General features: G+C 43.9%; 3 protein-coding genes across 8 annotated transcripts; 2 read left to right on the forward strand and 1 right to left on the reverse strand.

Annotated features, from left to right (window-relative positions):
- The first annotated feature begins 1 nt into the window (after position 1).
- Positions 2-3,671, forward strand: LOC119563456 (importin-13). The gene is made up of 7 exons (XM_037876859.1): positions 2-279; positions 407-903; positions 963-1,644; positions 1,706-2,305; positions 2,371-2,706; positions 2,755-3,314; positions 3,379-3,671. Exons 1-7 carry the CDS (start codon positions 124-126, stop codon positions 3,461-3,463), a joined length of 2,916 nt encoding a protein of 971 aa, XP_037732787.1. The 5' UTR covers positions 2-123; the 3' UTR covers positions 3,464-3,671.
- Positions 3,611-15,917, reverse strand: LOC119563457 (serine/threonine-protein phosphatase 2A 56 kDa regulatory subunit gamma isoform). Of its 6 annotated transcripts, none has more exons than XM_037876863.1 (10): positions 15,785-15,917; positions 13,708-14,266; positions 12,618-12,656; positions 12,232-12,406; positions 7,949-8,145; positions 7,539-7,873; positions 7,243-7,473; positions 6,773-7,165; positions 6,429-6,672; positions 4,901-5,379 (listed from the first exon to the last, which is right to left on the reverse strand). In XM_037876863.1, exons 2-10 carry the CDS (start codon positions 14,071-14,073, stop codon positions 5,233-5,235), a joined length of 2,127 nt encoding a protein of 708 aa, XP_037732791.1. In that variant the 5' UTR covers positions 14,074-14,266; positions 15,785-15,917; the 3' UTR covers positions 4,901-5,232. The 6 variants fall into 6 exon arrangements, with proteins under 6 accessions (XP_037732789.1, XP_037732791.1, XP_037732793.1 ...); XM_037876865.1 differs by having other exon boundaries at positions 13,708-14,123; positions 15,785-15,887; XM_037876864.1 differs by having other exon boundaries at positions 13,708-14,248; positions 15,785-15,877.
- Positions 15,918-16,339: 422 nt separating this feature from the next.
- On the forward strand, positions 16,340-17,033 carry LOC119553282 (ubiquitin-like protein 4A). The gene is made up of 2 exons (XM_037863596.1): positions 16,340-16,499; positions 16,563-17,033. The coding sequence occupies exons 1-2, from the start codon at positions 16,452-16,454 to the stop codon at positions 16,905-16,907; spliced, it is 393 nt and encodes a 130-aa protein (XP_037719524.1). The 5' UTR covers positions 16,340-16,451; the 3' UTR covers positions 16,908-17,033.
- Positions 17,034-17,042: the final 9 nt, after the last annotated feature.

Genomic DNA, 17,042 nt, shown 5'->3' on the forward strand with positions numbered 1-17,042 from the left:
CGAACGGTCACATTCGCCCAACGCAGCGAAGAAAACCACCACCACCCGAGGATTAACAACGGACAGGAGCCTGCCCCTTGGCAGCAAACGCAACAGCAACAGCCACAGCCATCTCAATCGCCCATGGAACCCATCGACATTGTGCGCCTGGAGGAGGCCGTCGTCTCCTTCTATCGATCAAACTCGCAGAACCAGGCGATCACCCACGAATGGCTCACCGATGCAGAGGCCAGTCCACAGGCCTGGCAGTTTTCCTGGCAGCTAATGCAGCTCGGCAAGGTGAGTACCCAGTACCCAGCAGGACCTGCGCATCAATGCATCGATAGTCCCGGATATGTATACTAATGCACCTACCTCCCACTCCCACCACCTGCCACCTGCACCACCCAATCGACCACCCACGCAGAGCCAGGAGGTGCAGTTCTTCGGTGCCATCACACTGCACTCGAAGCTGATGAAGCACTGGCACGAAGTGCCGCCAGAGAATCGCGAGGAGCTCAAGCAGAAGATCCTTGAGTCTATCGTTCGCTTTGCCGGCGGACCGAAGATCGTGCTCAACCGCCTGTGCATTTCGCTGGGCGCCTACATAGTCCACATGCTGGGCGAATGGCCAGGAGCCATCGAGGAGGTGATCAACACGTTCCAGAACCAGCGGATGCCCAATGTCAGCGCCGATGTGCAGCTGTGGATTATGCTGGAGGTGCTGCAGGCCATTCCCGAGGAGGCCCAGGTCATCCATACCTCCGTCAAGCGGGTAACGCTGCGCGCCGAGATCGGCAAGCGAGTGCCACTCGTTCTTCAGACCGCCGAGAGGTATCTGAAGCTCCAGATGAACCGTGTTTGGGACGCAGAGACGTACAGCAATATGAACCGGGCTGTCAAGTGTGTAGGCACCTGGATTAAGTAAGTTTTTAAAATTGACAACATTGAATTCTAGCTAATTGAGCTTGGATCTCCCCCAGAAACATCGGCTACTCCATTGAGGGATGTGTCACCATTACAGCCGTGCTCCTGGAAGTGGTGCACAAGTGCTACTGGCCCTGCATACATGCAGGTGATGGTTGCATGACCGCCGATGAGAATGAGCTAGCAGAGTCTTGTCTGAAGACGCTGGTTAACATCATCATCCAGCCAGACTGCCACAACTACCCGAAGACTGCGTTTGTACTCATCAAAATGTTTCTAGACTCTTTAGCTGAAATAACCAAAACTGAATGGAAAAGGGAAAATGACAACGAGGACATCATTGTTCACATCTACATGCTGTTCGTGTCCTCCGTGGAGCGGCATTCCACGCTGCTGCTCAGCGGCATCACATCATCAGATCCGGAACTATCTGTTCTCGTACATCGCATAGTGCAAGAGATTCTGCACTGCACCGACAAGCCGGGCATCTATCCAGTAGAGGAGTCATGTAGTACCATGGCTCTGGCCTTCTGGTACATGCTGCAGGATGAGGTATTCGCCATGCAGAACGATGAACAGAAGCACAAGTGTTGGGAATACATTAAGCCACTGTACGCCCACCTCACCAGAATTCTGGTGAGGAAATCTGAACAGCCTGACGAGAAGTCTCTCGCTAAGTGGAATTCTGATGATTTGGAGTGCTTCAGATGCTACAGGCAGGATATATCAGACACCTTTGTGAGTGGTTATTCTGGTTGTTCTATGGCACTCTTTCTAAGTAATTTAATATCTTATTTAGATGTACTGCTACGACGTGTTAAACGATTACATCCTAGAGATCCTAGCCGCCATGCTGGACGAGGCCATTGCCGATCTGCAAAGACATCCGACTCACTGGACAAAGCTGGAGGCATGCATATATTCCTTCCAGTCGGTGGCCGAGCACTTTGGCGGCGAAGAGTCGCGCCAGATACCCAGGCTAATGAGAGTTCTGGCCGAGATCCCATACGAGAAGCTCAACGTCAAGCTACTGGGCACTGCACTAGAGACAATTGGCTCCTATTGCAATTGGCTGATGGAGAATCCTGCTTACATTCCACCAGCCATCAACCTGTTGGTGCGCGGTCTGAACTCCTCAATGTCTGCCCAGGCCACGCTTGGCCTCAAGGAGTTGTGCCGGGACTGTCAGCTACAGCTCAAACCGTACGCGGATCCGCTTTTAAATGCATGTCATGCCTCCCTCAACACGGGACGCATGAAGAACTCAGATTCGGTACGTCTCATGTTCAGCATCGGCAAGCTAATGAGCTTGTTGCAGCCCGAAGAGATACCCAAGTATTTGGACATCATTGTGAGTCCCTGCTTCGAGGAGTTGCAGGCCATTTGCCAAGCAGAGTCGGTAAGTAAACATTTAACGAATTAATACTATAGTATGCCTCATACCCATTTATTTACTACCTACAGAAAACTCCCGCTGCTCGGATTCGAACCATCTTCCGGCTGAATATGATCTCTACACTTTTCTCGTCGTTAAACACAGATGTGGATGACGAAACAAAGGCACTACCTATTGTCCAACCTGTTCTCCTTGTCATGCAGCGAACCATGCCCATTTTTAAACGTATCGCCGAGATGTGGGTAGAGGAAATTGATGTTCTAGAGGCCGCATGCAGTGCCATGAAGCATGCAATAATGAATTTAAGGAGCAGCTTCCAGCCCATGCTTCAGGATCTTTGCCTCTTTATTGTGGCTAGCTTCCAGACTAGATGCTGCGCACCCACATTAGAGATATCAAAAACGGTGAGATTTCCTGTCAAGTAAGAAATATAATACTACTCTTTGTTCCAGGCCATTGTCATGTTCTTCAAGGACGAGGGCTGCAAGCCGCTGATGCAGCAGCTTTTGAGGGAGTTTATCCAGCACAGCTTCAAGCTCTTTGAGAGCACTCCCGAGCAGAACTTCTCCAACATCTCCGACACTATGGAGACTTTCTTTGGCTGCCTGTCGCAGATCGTCAAGAAAATTCCACAAGTCTTGGAGGACAAGACACTGGCCTACGATAGACTGGTATTTTATGCCCAACGTGGCATGACCTTGCCGGAGAGTGGAGCCATCCGAAACAGCATCCAGTTTCTTGCCCACTTTGTAATGCAATCTCGCAACCATCCACACGTCACCGAAGTGGTTCTCGCGACAGGCGAGCAGACCCTCTACACTGCGATGATGTGCGTGGGATATCTCACGCCGAGATCGCAAGTGGACAAGTTTGCCGACATCCTCCTGGCGATGAACAAGAAGTATCCCGCTGAGATGGCCGTATGGATGAAGACTTTGATGGCGACCCCCAATTTCCCCACTCAACTTATAACCGACGCGGATAAAACACGTTACACAGCTCTAATAGTAAAGTGAGTGAGAAATCGATCTCCTCTTTGGGGATTCCCTTTAAAGATTGTGCTCTTCAATTCACAGGGAAAAGGTCAACAAGAGGTTACTGCAGCAGCATCTTTCTGAGATGGCCATAAAGACGCGAGGACTCACTGAAAAGTTCCAGTGAATAAATTTATTGCAATAAATGGCCAAATGACATCTATCCTTCCGGATTCTGATCTAGTTTCTTTAATTGTATTTTATTTGTAATTATGCAGCTCTGTAAATGTTCCTCGATCCTAAGTTTCGCCCCCTGGCATAGGTTCAAAAGCTCTCGACTCGATAAACTTTTATTTATAATTTTACAAAATTACATGCTCCATTTACAATTTGCACATATATTTTATTAAAGGGTGTACAACTCGGTTTATTTATTGTTTTCACTTTTAGTAAATATTATAGTTTTTTTTTTATATATAATATAATTCTTATATTGAAAAGTTTGCTTTTCACCGTTTCCTGTATGAAAAAATCTGCCTTTCTAAGAATTACTTTCCCTTTACCTTTCCGCATTATTATTGTTTGCAATTTTCCACATTGTGTATGTATCTATAATGCCAAAAATATGTAAATACATCTCTTTATATAATATATTTGTGTCTATAGCTAAACTGAAGCCTTTCGTTTTCTTGGCGTGTACATCACTGGGTAGTGGTAGCAAAACTTTTGATCTGCTTCGTCGCCTTTATCCAGAATAGTTGAGTTTATCTGCATTTTTGTCTAACGGACCCGTTAATGACTATAGAACCAAACGAGTGGCTGACACGGATCCAATATTAAATAGATATATATTTAGATTAACATATAGAAGTAGATGCTACGACCAGCAAAGTCCAAGTCTGTTGTTGTGAATGAATGGGGGATTGGTGACGATAGAAGGATGCTTATAAATATATATATATTCTCCTGCTGGTTATTAACTGTGGTTAGGGGCCCAGATATTGGCACATTCTTTATTTCTTCACGATCTTCAGGATCCATCGACAGGCCTCAAGAAGCGAAAAATTCCTAAATCCGTTTTTTGATCTCTAGGAATACAGTTTTCCCACATATATTTCTATATATAATATGTAATACATACAAAAATACACTCATGTACATACATACCACAATTTATCTGTTGTTCTGGGTAATTTGTTTTTTTTTATAAATATTTATAGGTAAGCTGCTAACTGCTAGGCTAAATAGCATATAATATTTGTAAATTTTAGTATGTTTGTGTATGCATGTCGTGTGGATTGGATGTCATATAGCTATGTCGAAGTATGTGGCAGAAGTCGAGGGATATACTCAATCAAGGTGGTAAACGCCTACGCCTTAAGTTAGAAAATTCAAATTCAACTGTACAATTATATTTTCACGTTTTTACTGAAATGGTAAGAGCATAATTAGGATACCAAAAATTATTGCATATCTGATCGAATCTATAGAGCACTAGTTTATAAGCAACGCTAGCAGCAGCATGCAAATGCAAAAAGAAATTGAAAGAAAGCTTAACTTTGGCATGCGATCGAAGTAAAGTAAACTCAAAATACATTCGCAAACAAAATAATAGTATAATCGATCTCGTTTGGGATTTTAGATCTTTATTGGTACTATGCGTTTTCGTTATAGATAGGTAATTTGTATGTTTATATAAAGAAATTGGGTTGCATTCCGTTGCCACGCCCCCACTAAGCCACAAAATGCAAATGCGATGACACCAAAGCATCGATCAAAATTGTTTGTTCTAGTTGTGCTGTTCCTATCGGATATATCCTTCTTCTCTGGGCGTGTGTATATATGCTTTCTGGCCTAAGTTTGGAGTGTGTGTTTGGGTATTTTCTGGACTATGTCCCCAAAGCCTCGGGCTTCAAAGATGTAATATTGGTGGCTTCGGCTGACCAGCTTCCTTGCCTAGCAGTTGTTTCCATCCGGCGGCGGCGTGGTGAGGTACTCATCCGTTCGCTTGTGCTCGATGAGCGCCCTGACGGTTCCACTGTCCGTTGGCAGGTCCGATTTCCGGCGCAGCAGCGGCTTGTCCTTGTTCCGCTCGCCCCGAATCTGTGTGGAACGGGAAGGGGTTTGGCAATAGAAAATGGACCCACTAACGGATTATTGGATCTCAACACAGTGGACAGGTGAGGTTACACGGAGGTGCAGGGTGATTTTCGTTACGATATCGAGTGCGGGTGCTTAATGGAACCCGAAATAGGACTGGGTTTTGGTGGATCCCAAGGTGCCCAACAGTTGGACAACATTACTACGATTTTTACATCAACTAACCCATAAGTCGGATTATATATATTAAAAAGTCCGTTAGAGATCGAGTGAGTGTGTGTTTTGTGTTGGGCTTTGAGTTGTTAACAAAATGATATCGCGATTCATAAAGGTACATTGAGAAGTTGTTAAAAAATATTCCAATTAAATTCCATTGGTCAATTTTGTTATTTGTTTACAGTAAGGATTGCAAGAAGATTTCCTTGCAACTCAGAATCAAATTAAAATGGACTGAAATGTGGAATTGCAAGAAAAATCTGGATAGATTTCTAGAGACATGCTCGAAAATAGGAAATATTTAAAGAACAAGTTAAAAGTTAAAATGTTTGTGTTTGAATAAATCTATCATGGAAACAAAATGAATGTTACAAAAGGGACACATTCTCATATCAAGAAAGATCACAAATGAGTTGGTGGATGATGCAAATTATCAGTAACTACTTAATAACAAATATTATTAATATATGGATTCCGCCCGATTTCATATGAGGTGAACCACTGCGCTCAACCAAAGGTGCAAGCCAAATGTTAGACACAGGTTAGAAAGATTTTGTGTCGTGGGTGGATTCATGGATTCGTTTAGGTTGGCAGACAGTGAGGTAACCAAATAGTTTTAAATAAATAAATAGACAAAGTTAAAGATATACAAATATGTATTTTTTTTAAATGACATGAGTGTGATTATTTTAACAGACATTCGTTCGATTAGAATTAGAGTTGAGCCAGAGTGCGCCTTGGCTGGGCACAGCTCACAGCTCACAGCAGGCGCCAAGATCACACGTGGCGGATTAGTAGTTGTTTAGTGTGGTTAGTGTGGCAAGTGCCTGTCTCACCTCTCGGGGCTCTTGGAGCGCCTGTTTCTGGGGCGGCAGTGGAGGCGGCGGCTGGCGCGCCTTCTGCTCGCTCTGATCGTAGGCTAGATCGCTGTTCTCGCTGTATTGATCGTACAGGGCCCGGTTGTCACTAAGCGGCAGGCAGTCGTTGAAGCGGCCTGCCTTCGTCCACTCCGGGTTGGTTTTGGCTAGGCTCTCCACCTGCTGCCAAAGCTCTTCCCTTTGCGACAGCTTCTCACGCTCCCTGCAAGGGACGGTAAAAAAATATACATTAGTGAACAATTAAGATATGTAACTATGTAAAAATTATGCGACAACTAAGTATATTACATCATGCAACCTACATTTGCTTCTCCTGTTTGTAATTCTTGCTGCACTCATCGAAAAGCCGCTGATCCATCTCCATGAACAGCTTGAGCGCATTGTAGATTAGACCATGAATGGTCTTGTTCCAGTGCGTCTTTGAGTTACGGTTGAGCGCTGGAAACATGATGGGTAATATCACCGCCGAATTGTCCGCTATTAGCGACATAATGTACTCGTTGTTCCAATAGTACAACGCTCGCTCAGCCACCTGGAAATGTGGCGAGGAAACGCATTTGGCTATCTGGCGGAAGAGTGGCACCATAACCTTCTGGAATTCGGCCGGCTCGATCACGTCCAACAGCTCCTCTAGCTCGTTTAAAAACATCACCTCCTTGGGACTATGCGTCTTCGGCCAAAATTTAAGCAGGCTTCTACAAAAAATATTTAAGAAACATATTAATTTTATAATTACTTTCTTAATGGGGTTTTTTCGTAATCCTTTACTCACTTGATGACCGCCTCGGATAAACTAGGATCCTTCTCCAGGAACTGCACCACACAGTAGGTGAGCTGCGGATGGTAGACGGAGAGGCTCTTGGCTTTGTGCAATGGCAGCAATACCTTAAGTAAAAATTGTTTATGCTCCTCTTTCAGCGGTAGAGCAAAGCCATTAATAATGCTGCCCAGGATTTCCAACAATTCGGCTATGCCATTATGATGCTCTGTTTCATAAATAAATCTGTAAAAATATAGTGCTTGGTTTAAGAACTGATTAATATTAGTGTTTTTTAAAAGCAAGCCCACCTGTAAAAGACATTGTTGATCTGCTTCCTAATAAATGCTCTCAAGCCCAAAAATTTTCCATAGATGCGATGTAAAACAGTCTTTAGGAAATCACGTTCACGTGGATCCTCCGAATCGAATAAATCCAATAGTTGTAATACAAATTGATGGTCGATAAAACGTTTAGCCATGTTTGGTTGGAAATCCGGTGACTCCAAGAAGCGCAAGAACAGCTCGTAGACAAGTTGTAGGTGTGGCCACGACGATTCCAGCGTGGGCTCATCCTCCTCTGGATCGAATTCGGCGCCATTCGGATTAGAGGATGGCGGCAGCGTTCGGAAAAGGTTGACAGCAAACTGGGGAGGGTAAAGGAAAAAATATATGTGTGTTGTTGAACAATTGCATATTAAGTAGCAGAAGTGTGAGCTTACCATGTTGATCGCCTCCGGGTAAATAATTTCGGTGATAACGCCATTTTGGTTGGTGAGGAAATCGACCATTTCGTGCAGGGCCGCACGCTTCACTTCCTTCCATTTGAGGTCGCTCAGCGGCTCGGAGAAGTCGAAGAGTGTGCAGCATTGTCGGATCTTCTGTATGAACAACTCCTCCCGTTCACTGGCGGCCGTTTCTAAGGAAATACAAACAAAAATATAATCAGATTACATGCTATCACATAAGATATCTTCTATAATAAAGCAAAAGAAATTAATCTTAATACAAAATATATATAAAACGTACAACTCTACTACTAAACGACCAACAAAAGCAGGCAAGCGGAACTAAAAACGAAAGTAATGAAGATCAGAAAAAAGGATCAAGTAGTTCAAGAAGGGCCTCAAGGCCCAAGGGCAATGGGATGGGGCAAGTCCTCCCATAGCCTTTGGCCCGGACCCACTTTGGATAGCAACCTCGCAGTGCAGGCAGCGCCAGGGCAACCGAAGCGGTGGGTGGCGAGTAGAACAGATTCCGGTCGCGAGCCCTTCCTGGACTGCCCGTCAGCTGTTGCAGCGTCTGGGGCGATGCCTGGAGACCCGTCGGATGACCTCCTGGAGGACCCGGGAGTATGTCACCGTTCTGCAGGATGCTCAGGCTGGACGTGGTCACAACCAGGGTGGAGGCGTTCGATGGCGCCAAAACTGCCGATGGCACGGGTGGGGCCCCGCCATTGCGCTGGCCAATTCCCAACGAGATGCTAATGCCGCCCACCAGATTCTGGGCCACCGTCGGACGCAGCTCCTCTGCGGGCATATCGCTGATTGTGGAAATGGCAACGACGGCGGCGGCGGACGACGGCACCACAGGCGTGGCGGAGGATGAGGATGATGAGGAGGAGGTGGCCGCCGCTGCTGCCGCCGCCGCCGCACTGGTGCCCACACTCTTGGTGGCATTCAGTATGCTCTTAATGGCCGCGGCCGCGCTCACAGGTGACTGGAGGATGAGGTAGCGATGAAATGAGAGCAGAGTAGGTTTTTGGCTTATCAACTTTCGGTTCGTTCAATTGGGAAGCAGATAGTGTGTGGTTTTAGTGAAATGAAACTGACTGACTGGATTAGCTTTAATGAGGGCCTAAGTAAATTTTAAAAACTCCTTTAAGTCCAAATAATGGGTAAAAAATGTACAAAGTATGAGCTAAAGATATCGCAATCTGGTTAGGTAGATGGACCATCAAAGAAGAAATAGGTATAAATTCTGATCGTTAATAAGAAATTATGTGTATGTAAACACATTTTCTTTTAAATAATGCGTTCAATCTTGTAAACTTTGTACTCGACTTCCTAAGTTTAACATAAACATTTACATTTTTATCAAAAAACAATTTACTTTTTGAGGAATAATTAACTTGATTTAGTTGTATCTGAGTTCTTCTATGAAGATTTTATAATATCCTAATTTTCTCTATCCCAAAAGCAAATTCAGTCAGTGAAAGTTTTGAAGAAAGTGTCATATCTGTGATTTCGGTGGTGCGGAAGTGGTTACGTGTGGCGTATTGTGGATTCGTTGGGTGTTGGGTTCGCTGAGTGTGTGTGGGCAAAACCAAGCTGCAAACCTTGCTGGCGGCGATGGAGCTGGCTGCGTTGTTGCTGGCGGTGGATGAGGAAGCTGATGAGGAGGACGCGGCCGAGGCGGAGGATGCGGCAGCGGCTGCCGCCGAGGCTGCGGCGGATGTGGCCGCCGAGAAGTGTTGCGCCAGAGTGGACACTAGCGAGCTACCACTACTCGTGGGGCCCGCTGACGTCGAGCTACCCACTCCAGATCCCGATCCGGAGGATCCTGCTCCTGCCGTATTCTTCGACATGCCGGCATTCGAGGATAGCGACAACGAAGAAGTGGAGGACTGCGATCCAAATGGCGAGGAGGCTATTAGAGCCGCTGCCGCCGAATTGGCCCCACCACCGTAGGTGGCAGCCGAGGAAGAGGCTGAGGAGTTGGCCGCCGCCGAGGCTAGCGAGGATGAGGCCGCCTGGGAGAGCGAGGAGAGGGCCGAGGCCGAGGAATTGGAGCTGGTGGACGAGGACGAGGGTGAGGACGATGTGGTGGGTGCTCCCGATCCGGCTGCCGATGCTCCGGCTGCTGCTTCGGGTGGCGAGAGGGGCGTTTTCCGCCCCTCAAACTTGGCCTTCAGCTCCTCCACGCTGGTGAACTTGAATCTGCTGCCGGCCTGTTGCTGCTGCTGGTGCTCCTGACCCTGCTGATCCCGATCCTGATCCTCCAACTCGTCGTCGGCCAGCTGATCTAGGCCACTGTGAAACGATGGCGATTTGGGTATACGTATGCCGAGGGCATAATACCCGGCTGCAATGGGCTGAGGATCCTGCTCCTTGCTGGCGGATCTAATGGCAGCCGGTTTGGATTGCTCCTGCCGCGGGGTAGGATGTTGCTCCTGCTGATTCTGCTGTTCCTGCTGCTGTTTGGGACCTTTGAGCCCGTTGCCCGTCAGCAGCATAGCACCGAAGACCATCTCATTAGTGCCGGCACTTGGTACAAATCGGCAGTTGGACTTTAATCTTGATTCGAAACGACTTTTTCTTTCTTTTCTTCAGCCGCCCCCGCCGACCAACAACAACACATGAGAAATACTACACTAGAAACTCAATTTGGGCACGCTAAGCATGAAACTATAGAATCTGTAATGGAATTGCAATATAGATAATGGTTTTAGATTAATGCCAAATGCGATTATGCGTTGATGGGAACATAAAACGAAATGATATGCTATGGAAATGAAAATGGAAATGAACGACAACGCCTCTGGTTAAGAGTTTTCTATTTTCTCATTACAGTGGGCTTAAATAATCTATAAAAACTTACGATTTGAAGGCAAAAAAATCAGGGAAAAGGAGAGGATAGCAATTAACTAGGGGAACGAATATTTTCAACTAATATTTAAGTTTTTGGGGCTCTCGATGTTGCACGGTCTTGAAACAGTTCTTTTTTGTTGCTTCGACTGCTGCGCCAATCGGAAAAATCGATATCGAGAGAACGAAATGGAGAGAAATTCAAAAGAGAGAGAAAAAGTGAGTGGGTGGCTTGGTGACTGGAAGAGCGGTAGAGTGGGAGAGAGCGGCAACAACAATTAAACCTAATAAAACAATAATATTGAGCAAACAAAATGTGTTTATTCGATTAATGAGTCGAAACCGCCCAATCAATTAGCGGAAAGGTAAGCGAATAACAATTCGATGATATTAGTACTACACAGGAAAAAAAATCAGGTCGATATAAAATAAGTGTTTCACATTTTTGATGTAACGTGATGAGAAATGATTTACAAGAGTTGCTACTTTTTTATTTCACTAACGATTGGAAATACCCTTAAAATCACTAAAACCAGAGTTCAAATGCTGAATGAATGATTTTTTGGATTTTTTCGGCCTAATATATATAGATTGTAAACATCCTTATGTGTTTTTGTTATACAATATGGGAGTTCTGGTATATGTGGTTAAAAATGATGTGTAAAATAATCACAATATTAATTTTTTCCGGTTTATGAGAGGCTGCGAAGAGAGCGCATGTGTTGAAGCTTCGCAGATGGAGAAAGAGAGGTTGCGAGAGGTGTAAATGATGCCGCTGAGGATGTGCGGGTGTGTGGGTGGGCCGTGCGTCAGTGTTGCCACCCACCTAATCAGACGACACTCCCTTGACCTTTAACTTTCGCGTACGTGATTAACAAATAATAAACAAATTGCAACAGCTGAGCGAAATTAATCAAGCGCTGCTAACAAAAGCTTCCGAGATCGGCTCGCCGACGACTCTTCTCAACAAACTTGCAGATCGGATTCTATTATAGTAAGAGCCTTTTGTAAATTCTAAAGCTTAGCTTATAACAACGGAAATTTACTGACATCTTATTGAATTTTTAATAAAAAGTTTTTTTTTGTAAATGTTTTGTAGATTTAAAAAATTTTAAATTTTCAAATTTTTCTTCTTACAAGGGAAATAAAAAAAAAGGAAAGAAAGTTATTTAAATATAAAAATATTATAACGTTTTTTGGAAACTAAAATGGGTATTAGGAGTTGCACACATAGAATTTCCAATAAAGTTTTTAAAAAGATGGGATCAGTCAGACAGGAACCCTGCCTCGAAAAGTATGCAACAGCAAACAGGCCAATTACAATCCTATACAACCGATCTGCAAACTTGAGTGACAGCCAACTGAATTATTAGAAACACATATATTATAGAGTAACATATCCTATTGGGCTTACTCACTCTCGTTCAGGGGACTGAGGGCCGTCAGTTCGCAGTTCTTGGACGCATTGTATCGGGCGCTGGCCTGCCGTTTCTCCTTGCGAACAAGCGGGGTGCCGGTGAGGTTCAGACCCTTGGTGATCGGCGTTGGCGGCGGTGCATCCCGCGGTGGTGTGCTGTCCTTGTCTTTGTTAGCCTGCAAGTGCGCACAATTACCACATTTCTTGTTATCTTGTCCACATCAACAGTATGGCTTATGGTTAGTAAATGAAAAAAATATTTGAAACAGCGAATGCAAAACAATATACAACAATGGTCGTAAGGAAAGCATACTCAAAACGTAGCACTTGCAAAATCAGAGCAAAGCAGATGGGGTCCTTCGTTGCCATTGCGGCGATCGCTTTTACCTTGGACTGGGCGAATCCTTGACGCCTAAGACGAGCTGCCTGTGGGTGTGTTTTAGTCTGAGTTTAGTAATGCCGAACATTGAGATGTGCACTGGGTCAGGGAGCTTGGAGGTCGGAATTCGGTGTTCGGAGGGCTTTCCATACACATATTGGATTATATTGCTGGCATCTACCAGGTATCAGGAGGTGTCGCAATCTCAGGCTTTGCATTTCCAGACACTAACGTATAGGTATTCTTGCTGGCAGTTTCAAAAAGCAAAGTGCTTGCCTTGGTTTTTATAGTTAAATTTTAAAACAGGCATGTGAATTGGATAATACTTGTAAATATGGACTCTATAATGGAGCCAAACAATTTATAGTTGGCTTTAAAATGTCAAAACTAAAAACTACAAGTCTTTGTTATTTAAAAAGATAAGGATTTGTAAACTAATTGTAAAAGCAATGATCAATACGAGATTGCATTTATTATCTACACAATCGCCGTAGTTGTAGTAATTCATATAGAAGAAATGGCGCTATAAAGTTATTATTATAAACCAAAAAATTTAAGATGCTTTTCAAACTTACAAGTGAAAATACTTATATTGTAATTGATTTTTTTCTTTAATATTTAATCAAAAATTAAAAAAAATTTAATGATCCCCGAAAATCTGATTTTCCACCGAAAAAAGCGAATTGGAAGTGGGGTACAGGGGAAAGTACTGATTGGCTTGTCGAGCACTTGTGATAGATTTCTAATTCGATTTGTTATCCAAACGACACAAACAACAATGTGAATCTAATTGGTGTTGGTCAATCTAACTGGAATCGTGCGAGGGGAATACATGGGAAGCGGGATAATAACACACATCATTTGTACAGATAAGATAAGATAAAGTTAAGGAAGTGTTGTGCTTCATGGAGTGCCAATTACACACATACACATACACAGAGTACCAGTAAGCATTATTCTAAGGTTTACGTTTATGCCAAAATAACCATAGGCATGCATATAGGGCGACAGGTGAAAGAGAGAGACAGAGATAGAGAGTGAGTGAGTGGGGGAGTGTGGTGGGTGTTCGGTGGTGTTTTTGGGGGGACAGCTACTCACCTCACTGCTGATTGGAACACCGCCGCTGGTCACCACAATTGGTATGGTAGCCGTTGTGGTTGTTGTTGCTGCCGCCGCTGTTCCAACTGGTGGTATTGTTGTTGCTGCCGCTGCTGTTGTTGTACTTAAGTTACTGTTACTCTCTTTGATACCGTTAGTGGCCGATGCCGGTATGACTATGTTGTTGCTGCTGCTTGTGTTGTTGTTTGTGGCCGTTTCGTTTTTGGATTCTGCCGCTGAAGCTGTAATTGTTGTTGTTGCTGTTCCTATTGCTCCCACTGTTGCTGTTGTTGTTTCTGCTGCTGCTGCTGGCGCCGCTGCCGACGTACTGCTCTTTGTTGTTGGTTCTAACGCCTCGTTATCCATAATACGCAATCGGTTCTTTTTTGGGCTCTTTGGATGTGCTCTTCTTTTTTCTTGTTTGTTTTTTACAAAAAAAAATGCAAAATGAAAACCAGCGATAAACGAAAAAAAAACGTAAACAACCGGACAAACAAACAAATACAACAGCCGGGCTGAACCGCTCTCAATTGATTGCTATCTGAAAATTATATTTGCACTGTAGAGTGTCGAAAGAAAGAAATTAACGTAGCAATAACTAAAAGAAAAATAACAACAGCAATAACACACACCATGCAATTAAAGCCACAAAAACACAATCAACACACACGCATTCTCATACAACTGGGTTCAAAATAAACCAAGGGTTCACTGAAGTTTAGTATGATTTTCATTATTTCATTAGCAAATAATTCAAATCGAAATTCCAAAAGCGTTTCTTCTTTTATTTATATAATAAAGTTTTTTTTTTTTTCCCAGTTACTATTCGCTTTACCTCCACTGTAAACATATTGCCAATGGGAAACGGAGCAACCTTTTAGAATCTCTTGCTGCGCGCTTTCCAATTGGAATTGCCTTAATGGCGGAAAACCGCTTTGAATCGGAGATCCAAAGTTGTCACAAGAAGTCCCCACAGCAGCACGATCATATTCTTATTCTCTAGCATAGCAAATCCGGTTCTAAACGGTACCAAACACGTTCCCCCGATTAATGCTGTAACTTACAATTGGACAGGTGCTGGAAATTTAGGAATCTTCTAATTTCAATTTCGAACCGAATGGAACTATCGGATTAGCACTTTGCACAGGCGTTTCATTGTTTTCGCTTCGCATAAAACTTACGGAAAACGGAAATAAATAACAAAAATGCCAAAACACTCGCGCGAGAGAGAGAGAGAGAGCAAAAGAGAGCTAGCAATGCGAGGGACGAGCAACAAGTTGCGAAGCAATGGCCGTCGACCAATTGCCAGGGTTGCCAGACATGCCGAGGAAAATGGGGGAAGAAGAGCGCTTTTGGGTGGTGTTGGTGATTTTTTTTCTTAATATTTTTTTGCATTTCTTTTGGAGGTGCAAGGATGGGCATTCTTCAACACAAATATTGTTAAAGCACTGAGCAAATATGCAGTTTCAAAAAGGGGTGAAACAGAGAGAAAGAGACAGCACAGCCAGAGAGAGAGAGAGCATAAAAATAAAATGTGTACTAGGCACGATTAATAGTTGCACTTCCAAGACCCTAACACACAATAATTATATAGATATATATATATATATATATGTGCATTCAAGGGGGGAAACGAACATAACTTTGAATGTCAAGGGGCGAGGTTGGTTTTTTGGGTTATTCTTTTTAGAGGGGGGTTTGGGTGTTGATAATGGGGGCAAATGGTGCCAATTTACCGCCAGAAGCTGCAAGAACTGTTTCAAATTGCCCCTGCTGCGATATAGGTTCGCCAACATCAAATTCACTGCTGATAAAAGCTGGTTCTTTACGTAAAATGCGAGTTCTAACAAAAACGCTAGCACACGCACACAGAATCACAGAATCTCGCAAAGCACACTCACACACACACGCACACCGCTCTCGCGTTGAAATTCAGCCGAGGCTACGAATTATTTGCGCTGCAATTTCTTCGATCGCTGCGATTCGCTTTGATTTTCGCGTGCGAATTTCACAAGGCTCGCTCGCGAATTTCACACCTAATTGCTTGGCGGACTATCGGCACCGAGGTCAAGTTCACCTTTTAGCTGCGAACGCACAACATCAACGGCCAGTGCAATTGTAAATAATAATTTATGTAAACTGTTTTATTCACGCAACGTCGTCGGTGCTCAATAGAAAATAGAGTTGCCAGGCCAGGGCTGCAGGCGTGCAGCGAAGTTGCCAGACTTCGCCGGCCTTCGATAGTTTATACCCTTGTAACTAGTCTTATGATTTAACAAGTTAATATGTATTATCTGTTATCTTCTAGCCATAAATTAATGTTGTTCAGCCTAAAAACATTTATTATTTATTAAAATACCAGGGCCTTGGCCATAGTTTGTGGAAAATTTTACATTTTTTAATACGTTAAAGCGTGAATAGATAATAAATAATTACTTAACAGCTTAAAAGTTTTTTAACATGAAGAGTAGTATCTAAATAATCTATGTTATTTCCATTTGTAAACAGTGACTGCTTGCGTTACTTTGTCAAATGTTATTTACAAATTTATTTTAATCACTTACACTAATAATTTATAGATTATGAATAAACATTTATATTTTATTTACTTCTGATAAACCAGGGCTGCGTAGCCTGTTCGTAACTTGTGGCAACTCTAGCCAGCTGGCAACGCGAAAGCCAGATTGTTTATATTACTTGCGAGCCATATTTCATATTTTATATTCACATTTTCGGCATTTACTATGCAGATCACAATCAAAGTGCTCAAGGGCCAGGACTGCACTATCGAGGTAAGCGCTAACCGTAGCTCAGTAAATCAAGAGAATTCATTCATGGAGCTCTTTTCCACGCAGGTCGCGCCGACATCCACGATTCTGGAGGTGAAACAACAGATAGAAGTGGAACTGCAAATATCGGCGGCCAATCAAAAGTTATTGCTTCTGGGACGTCCCTTGAACAATGACCAGACCATCGCATCCTATCCCAATATCAAAGAGGGCACCAAACTCAATCTAGTGGTGATGAAACCGTGCCTGAGGGACAGCATTCTGCGCGGATTCCGGAAGCACTATTCGGAACACCAGGCGGAACGTCTGACCAACGAGTTTATGGCCGATTTCGAGAAGAAAATCAACGAACAGAGCCTGGATGATTTGGAGAGACTGGCGGACAGTATAGTCAGCAGGGCGGCCACATAGCCCCACTAGAAACTAATGAGACCCCCACCCCCTCCAAGCATGACGAAAGTCTATCCTCAACCCATTGTTTTTATTTTCCCCCCCAAAAGAATGAGGTAGTAAAAATTAAGACTTGACTGAAAAGTACAACCCATA

The sequence above is a fragment of the Drosophila subpulchrella genome, chromosome 3R (genome assembly GCF_014743375.2).
Source record: "Drosophila subpulchrella strain 33 F10 #4 breed RU33 chromosome 3R, RU_Dsub_v1.1 Primary Assembly, whole genome shotgun sequence".
Taxonomy (NCBI): Eukaryota; Metazoa; Arthropoda; class Insecta; order Diptera; family Drosophilidae; genus Drosophila; species Drosophila subpulchrella.

What these genes read in the sequence shown, in the direction of transcription:
- LOC119563456 (XM_037876859.1), top strand. Translation starts at nt 124, where the DNA reads ATGGAACCCATCGACATTGTGCGCCTGGAGGAGGCCGTCGTCTCCTTC. An exon ending in AGCTAATGCAGCTCGGCAAG is followed by an intron (nt 280 to 406) that starts GTGAGTACCCAG and finishes CCACCCACGCAG; the next exon opens with AGCCAGGAGGTGCAGTTCTT. An exon ending in CATTAGAGATATCAAAAACG is followed by an intron (nt 2,707 to 2,754) that starts GTGAGATTTCCT and finishes TCTTTGTTCCAG; the next exon opens with GCCATTGTCATGTTCTTCAA.
- LOC119563457 (XM_037876860.1), bottom strand. Translation starts at nt 10,476, where the DNA reads ATGGTCTTCGGTGCTATGCTGCTGACGGGCAACGGGCTCAAAGGTCCC. An exon ending in ATCAACAATGTCTTTTACAG is followed by an intron (nt 7,474 to 7,538) that starts GTGGGCTTGCTT and finishes ATATTTTTACAG; the next exon opens with ATTTATTTATGAAACAGAGC. An exon ending in TTATCCGAGGCGGTCATCAA is followed by an intron (nt 7,166 to 7,242) that starts GTGAGTAAAGGA and finishes TATTTTTTGTAG; the next exon opens with AAGCCTGCTTAAATTTTGGC.
- LOC119553282 (XM_037863596.1), top strand. Translation starts at nt 16,452, where the DNA reads ATGCAGATCACAATCAAAGTGCTCAAGGGCCAGGACTGCACTATCGAG. An exon ending in GCCAGGACTGCACTATCGAG is followed by an intron (nt 16,500 to 16,562) that starts GTAAGCGCTAAC and finishes TTTTCCACGCAG; the next exon opens with GTCGCGCCGACATCCACGAT.